This window comes from Vicia villosa, unplaced genomic scaffold (assembly GCF_029867415.1).
Source record: "Vicia villosa cultivar HV-30 ecotype Madison, WI unplaced genomic scaffold, Vvil1.0 ctg.000470F_1_1, whole genome shotgun sequence".
NCBI classification, from domain to species: domain Eukaryota; kingdom Viridiplantae; phylum Streptophyta; class Magnoliopsida; order Fabales; family Fabaceae; genus Vicia; species Vicia villosa.
The window spans coordinates 495,930-503,759 of record NW_026705227.1 but is presented as its reverse complement, the minus strand read 5'-3'; the positions used below and the strand labels follow the sequence as shown (position 1 = coordinate 503,759).

At 30.2% G+C, this 7,830-nt stretch overlaps 1 protein-coding gene across 1 annotated transcript; it reads right to left on the bottom strand.

Annotated features, from left to right (window-relative positions):
• Positions 1 to 353: 353 nt before the first annotated feature.
• LOC131628649 (phenolic glucoside malonyltransferase 1-like) lies at positions 354 to 2,194 on the bottom strand. Its single transcript, XM_058899476.1, has one exon. It carries the CDS (start codon positions 2,074 to 2,076, stop codon positions 727 to 729), a length of 1,350 nt encoding a protein of 449 aa, XP_058755459.1. The 5' UTR covers positions 2,077 to 2,194; the 3' UTR covers positions 354 to 726.
• Positions 2,195 to 7,830: the final 5,636 nt, after the last annotated feature.

Sequence of the window (7,830 nt, the reverse complement as noted above, 5' to 3'; positions counted from 1 at the left end):
CACAAAATTTTTATTTTCAAATATCAAAATTAAATTTATATTATTATTATTATTATTATTATTATTATTATTATTATTTATTTTATAATTAAATAAAATATATATCGTATTAAATAAATTTATCGGATACACCGATATCTGATTAGTTCATTGATTCTATAATAGGATTCGAAAGACTTACACACAAAAAAATTGGTAGGATTGTTAAAAATCAAATTTGATATCTCAAAATTTACACTACAAAATTTAGCCTACATTAGTCATATTCGATATCTCAACATTTACAACACTAATCACCAACAACAAAATTTAAACTACACTAACCAAATTCGATATCTCAAAATTCTCAATACTAATCACCAATAACAAAACTTAAACTGCATCGACCATTTCAAAATTTACAACACTATCAAACTCAATATCTAAAAATTAACAACACTAATCACGGACAACAAAACATTAAATAAAACGACCAAACTTAATATCCTAACATTTACAACATTAATCACCAACAACCAAACTTAAACTACACTGACTAATTAGAATCAACAAACAAAATGCATATGCCAAAGGGTACTCTTTGGCTTAGCATATTCTCTAGATGCATATATTATTACAATCATATCTATGATCTTTAAATTTAGTAAGATAAAAAAATATCCCAATGATTTGCAAGCTATCATTTATTCATAACAACAAAAGAAAATAGTACTAATATTTAAATCATTAAATAGATTCAAGACCTTGAACAAAAAGGGTTGAAAAAGCTTCCATCTCACTCTTGTTCAAAGCCAAACCAATCTCAATTCCACCATTATGATTCTTACTTTCACTAAGAGAAAATGCACCTGTTTTATCAGTTGAAGCCATGTCAACTTTCTTTGGCTTTCCAAATCCAAAATCAATATCATAAACTTCAAACCTTGGTGATCCACCAGTAGAATAGAGTTTAAAACTCTCCTTAGGAATTAACATATCATGCAACCAATTTTCAGCTCCATCCATCACTCCAGTTTTCACCTTATTCAAACCTTCATTAATCCCTTCTAAAGCACTTAAAAATCCATCTTTTCCAATTAACTTCTTTGTCTCAAGCTCAATCCTTTGTCCTGCAATACAATTTCCAAAATACATAGAAGAAATTGAAGGTTCTAATCTTGTTCTACAATCCACACTAAATATGAAATTCACTTTTTCATCCTTTGGTTTTTCTGCTTTTGCTAAACTTGATATCACATAAGCACATGTAACTGAAAAAGTTGATAAATTGATAACATTCGTTTTCATCTCATTTTTTGCATGCTTCTTAAGCTTTTGAATATTTGAAGGTGACAATTCAAATAAACTTTTAACTGCATCATTTTTCAACCTACCAGGAAATTCCCAAACCTTGAGACTTTTATTATTTGGTCCATAATGATTCATCAAAGCATCAGCATATGCTTCACTGATTCCATTATAATGATCTTCTATCACTGATCTATCAAAACAAGGTGTTAGATTCTCAAGGTTAGGGTTAGAACATGTAATATAGGACCATGATTTCATAAAATTGGTTGAAGATTTTCCATCAAAAGCAGCATGGTGTGTGGTTATTCCAATGCAAAAACCTTTGTTCGGAAACAAAGTGACTTGAATTGAAATCAAAGAAGCCTTTTCATGTGATATGTTCAAAAGAGGTATCAAGTGATATCTCTTTGAAGCTTCACAATGATTAGAAGAAAGATCTTGGAAACTTTCTTTAGACTCGACAACGGTAAAGGAAACCGAATCGCCGCGAACATAGTTAATGATTGGTTTTGATGAATCAATAGGCCAAACTATGTGGCCAGAAAGAGGGAGAAAAAGTTGAAGTGTGAGTGAAAGAGAGTTTTTGAGATTTGGAAGAAGAGTATCATAGAAAAAAGTGGTTGAGTTGGTGAGTTCATAGAAGAAGAGACGTTGAACTGGTGGAAATCTTAACCATAAAAGATCAAAGAAAGTTAAAGGAAGCGAGGTTGGTGACTGAGAAGGTTCGTGAAATGGTTCAATATTGCAAACTTCAATAACTTTGAATGATTCTTGTTGTTGTGCCATGGCCTAACTATTTCAACAAAGAGAAATAAAGAAAGAAGTGTGTATGGCATAGCAATAATCAAAACATTAATATATAGAGTTTAATTGCTAGCAAAAAATGGTAATCATACATATGGGTGACTATAAAAAAAAAGTATGCATGTGATTTGTTAAAATATGTTTAACAATTTATAAAAGCTGGCCAGCATTACTTGGTTAAAATATTGCAGTTTGTCTCCCCCTGTCATAATGGCATTACTAAATAAAATATAGGTAACCATTAAAATATACAAAGATTCGTTTAGTTTTTCAACATATTTTTAAACAATGGTTTTTCTAATATTTCTCATCTATATTTTTGGTGATAGGAGGTAAACATTGTAATGTTCGTGGGTAAAGATGCCAAGATGACACATCCTATGTCAATTTTCTATTATCATTTTCTATTACTAATATTAGTTAACTATACAGTGGCACTAAATTTATCGCTAAATTCAAAGTCAGAAATATTAATGGTAACTAATTCATCGCTAACTTAATTCTAATTCTAAGTCTTTCACTAATTCTATACACGGTTTTTCAACTATTTTCATCTTAAAAAGAGTTGTTTATAATGATTAGACTTTGATTTTTTCAAAGTTTTTTTTATGAGTTTATCAGTGAGTTATTGGATTAAACTATAGTGAATCGAAGGGTAGGTTCTGTTTCGACAGTTTTATGCATGTTGGTTGAAGTATGTTTACATGTTGGTGTCGAAGACCTATATATTGTAGTCGAAGTGTGTTCTAGTATGTGGTGGTTGAAATGGTAGGGTTGTTACTATTTTGAATTGGCTCTGTTTGTCATGTCCAGTTGTTTAAGTTAGCTTGTAATGAGTATTTGTGAAAAAACTCATTCGTTTAGTACGTTAGGTTTATTATAAATAACATACTAGTCTCTCAACATTGTATACTGCAAATCATTATTTAGGGTGAGAAAGTTATTTGTTATTCTCGTAACACTTGTAAGTTTGTTTCTAAGAAAAAATAAAGAATAACAGTTATAACTAATCCTTGTTGTTCTTCTTGTTTTCATTGTGTTCTCTATTATACTCTATTCTTGACATCATTTTCACAACAAATTGGTGCAGTGAGCGCGGAGAAAATGTCTTCAACAAAGTATGAGATTGAAAAGTTCGCCGGAGTGAACGATTTCGGTCTGTAGCGCTTGAAGATGAAAGCCCTATTGGTTCAACAGGGTTGTTTGGAAGCGTTGAAGGGAGCAGCGGCTATGGACGTTGCGTTAACAAAAAAAAAAGACGGCCATGATCGAGAAAGCCCGCAACACAATTATGTTGAGTCTTGGTGATAAGGTTCTTCGACATGTATCAAAGGAGACGACGACACCAGGGTTATGAGTGAAACTTAAAAGTTTGTACATGACCAAATCGCTGATAAATCGACTATACCTGAAGCAAGTTTTCTATTCATTCAAGATCGCGGAGAAAAAATATTCTATATATCATTTTTCTTTTCTTCTCATTATTTAATATTTTAATTCATAAATATCAATATTTTATATAACAATAAAAAAAATTAGTAAAAATTATATTATTTTGTCTAATGCATAAATATATCAAACAAAATTGAAAAAAAATATGCACTGCATTAATCATTAAATACAGTACAAAAAAATTGTCTTGTAGTGTTATATACTATCTAGTACTATTTTGTCCAATATTTCTTATTTTGCAAATCAAACGCCATCTATATTAAGTCTAATTCTTATTTTGATATATAATGTTTATTATTTTTATAATAAACCTATAAATTTATATGCCCTTACAATTTGAATGTTGAAATTTGTATCTATATTTTCATTTAAATATTAATAATAAAACAAAACATAATTTTTATTCTTAATTGTTACTATAAAGTTTTTGATTAAATTTCCTTCTTAATTTCCAAATATTTTCTCTTTCTAGATGTTTCAACTATCTAGAGTTAATGATTATTTAATTAGTTGTTTCTTAATGTTAGATGTTTTCAACTATTCTTCTACAATTATGTTTATTTTTATTAATTAATTAATGGAATGTTAAAAATAAAAAATAAAAAAACCCTAATTTTTACAATTTAGTATTAATGATTATTAACCAATAACGTAACAAAAGTTCATTCCCTTACCTTTCAAACCTTATTTTAGGTATGAGACAAGTCACTAGCTCCTACGAAATTAACGAACATCGTCTCTTGACCAAATGATGTATGTGCAATTATAACAACCATATGCAATTAAGACCACTCTCTAATCTTAATATCCATGTGTATCTAAAAAAATTCATCACACTTGAATTACCACACAATTGCACATACATGCATATATTCACAATTCATTCACCTGCAATTCACAATCATTACACAATTGCTCCAAATCAGCACCACAACAAATAACAAGAATGTACAAACGTCGTTTCAATCCAACACTGATCACAAGCCTTCATAAACCATACAAGTTTCATGCTCTTACAAAATAAGCATTTAAACCAATCCAATACTCAGTTTTAAAATTTCTAAAATTAGCATCAAATATGAGTATACATAATATAAATTCAATTTTCAAAAATATAAAATTTTCAGTCCTAGGTCCCGCTAACTGCGCTAAGCGGCGTCTGCAATTTGCAGAAAAATGCTGCAATTTCAGCATTGTACCAGTCGCAATTTCAGCCCCAAAACCCCATCCTAACATTGGTATTTCTGCGATTTAAGGCAATATAACACATATATAACATGTATTTCACAATCACAACATCATAACATAATCCAATTCAATATATTCACGGTTTATCATCAAAACCTAACACTTAAATAATATGAAATTTGATAATTTTCACATCCTAACATACACCTATCCACTACATAATATCATAAAATCTCATAATAATACAAATAACTCACCCTTACCTTGATTTCCGATTGATTCTTTGAAATTCCCTTTTGGTGTTCTTCCCTCTTTTCCTCTTTTTTATGTAAACCTTTTTTCTCTTCTCTTTCTAACCTTTCCTTTTGACTTCTAATTTCTTTTTACAAAATATTAGTAACTAATACTAATTCCCAAAATTTCAATTTAATGGACTCATTATTCACACTCCCACTAACTCTTCACATTCCCACTAATTTAAGCACATTACTTCTATTTTCATTATTCTCTATAATTCTCACTTAATTAATTAATTTTTCACTAACCGACATTATCTCCTAATTAATGATAACTCAACGGGTCAACACTCTCACACCGACTAACCCGTCACATAGAATAATTTTAAAAAATTAAATCAATTATTCACAAAATTGAACAAATAATTAATTAATAAAATATTATAATATATATAACAAATAATACAAATCACGGTGTTACATGTACAATTAACCCTTATGTCTATAATGAAAACAAGACATAGACTGTGTCACTCTTGTCTAATTCAATATTGGGCACTTAGACATTTTTCCCGTTACACAGGATGGAGAAATTTCATCTGGGCCATTCATGTTCCTCAGTATGCTTTGTGGAGTACCCATCAACTGTCTTTATGGTCATCCAGTTACGGACAATGTTTGATCAGCAATAAAGTACTCAACTCTACATATGGGGTCTATAGTAGTTTCATGTCGAAGGGTGGTATACACCACTTATCACCATGAGAATAACTTATGACACTTTGCATAATATTTTATGTAGTATTTTCATAGCGGGTCAATCCAGTATACGTATTACTCCTAATATTCATACCTATATCAAGACTTGATAACTCCTTATCCATGATCCATGAGATGTGATCATTAGTCTATTTTCATAATAGTCTCAATGCTTTAATGTTATCCCACTTCACAATAAAGCTCGACTACGGATAATTTAAAAATAATGTCCTTATGTTTAATGAGGTCTCATGATTAAGTCAGACTTAACATTTCATTAAACAGAGTAGCTATTCTAAGGACTTTATTATTTTGGAAAAACAAACATAATAAAGAAATGCCTTTTATTATTAATAAATAATTCGATACAAGTACCAAAAGTATTGGCCTCTGGGGCTTACACCAATATGTGAGCCCACTTTGTTTAATAGTTGTTTGTAAGTGAGTTTGGACCTTATTTGGATTCGGCGATTTGCATCTTTTTTAAATTCAAGATTATGTTATTTAAGTATTTGCAATTTCCGATTGAATTAGAGTGATTAGCTTTCATGGATGCTAAGATGACTCACCATTCTCTTCAGTTTTAGATACTGGTAGTTGGTTTTTGTTATCAAGTTTGATAGGTTTCTAGTTTTACCTTATTATTATTCATGTAAAAGCTTAAAATTCGAGGTTTTGTCCAATATTATATACTTTGATCATAAAATTCATTATTGTGATGAAGGTGATTTTTAGCATGTTGGCGTTGATAAATTTGACACGAGTCAGAATTAAACTCTTTATATGTTTTTTTGGGACCCTTCCTTTGTCTTCTTAATTATTGTTATTTATAATCATGTGAATACTATATTGTGTTAGAAAAAATGTAATTTGCAATTGACCACTACATTTTTGTTGTTACTGTTGAACTAAATTGCATATTGGTTGTACAGAATGACATCGGAGGCATAACCAAAGTATTTAAATCCATGGAACTATTCTGATCGAAAGCTGGTTTGCAATGCAGTACCAAGATGAAACTAATTTCCAATTTGATCCAAGGAAGAACTCAAATGCAATGATAATTATGACTCCGACGAAACTATTACCGTACTGCGTGTATATGCTAAACAGTGAAGGCGTAAAAATACAATAGACGTCACAAACATAATTGGCATATCATGCAACCATAAATATGATATTTTAATTTTACTAACAAGATCATTAAGTGAGTTATACTGCAAGATTATAAATGAAGGAGAAAATTACTGAGTTGTCATGCAAAGGGTTAACAAAGTCACTGACAAATCAAAAATTAGTCTTGGAAACAAGCATTCGTCAAGCGATATCGTCAACAAAACCAATAGGCTAGAAAATTTAAATTTATGTTTTAGTTTATTATGTCTATGGTTGGACAAGGAAAGTTGTTATCTCTAGCGCTTGTAAATAGACATTTAGAATTTACTTTAAACTCGGTCTCACTCATTTCCCCTACGTGGGCGAGAAGCACCCCTACCCGATAAGTATACCTTTGACCTTAATAAGCTATGTTAATATACCTCTGACACCATTAGACTATGTCAATATACCTTTGGTCAGGTTATGTTAATATACCTTTGATCTTAAAATCTATGTTAATATACCTATGATACTATTACACTATGTTAATATACCTTTGACCAACACTACTACAAATAACATGTTTCACCTCGAACTCGAAATGCATTTAACCCCGGTTATAGAAGCAAGGTAACGAAGCTTGTCATAAAAAGTATCAACTTTACCCCTCGATTTTAAAAACACTGAAGGGAAAAGCTATCTACACATGACTTTGAACCCCAGCTTCTGCACTTTTAATATTTTCAAAACTAGCGCATCAAACCTCTCGGTTTATTAGTAACACTGAGGGGTAAGATTTTTTTTTAAACTCGTTACAAACTAAAAAATATTTGTCTACCCATAATATTACATTGCTTACATAGAATATTTACGTAATTATATATAACAAATTTTGAATTTGATTCATCGTCATAATTGTTGGTGAAGATCAGGTGTTGGATCCTCGTTTCATTGAAATGTCGATGAAGATAAAATATTGGATGCAATATATTCTAGATCCCTT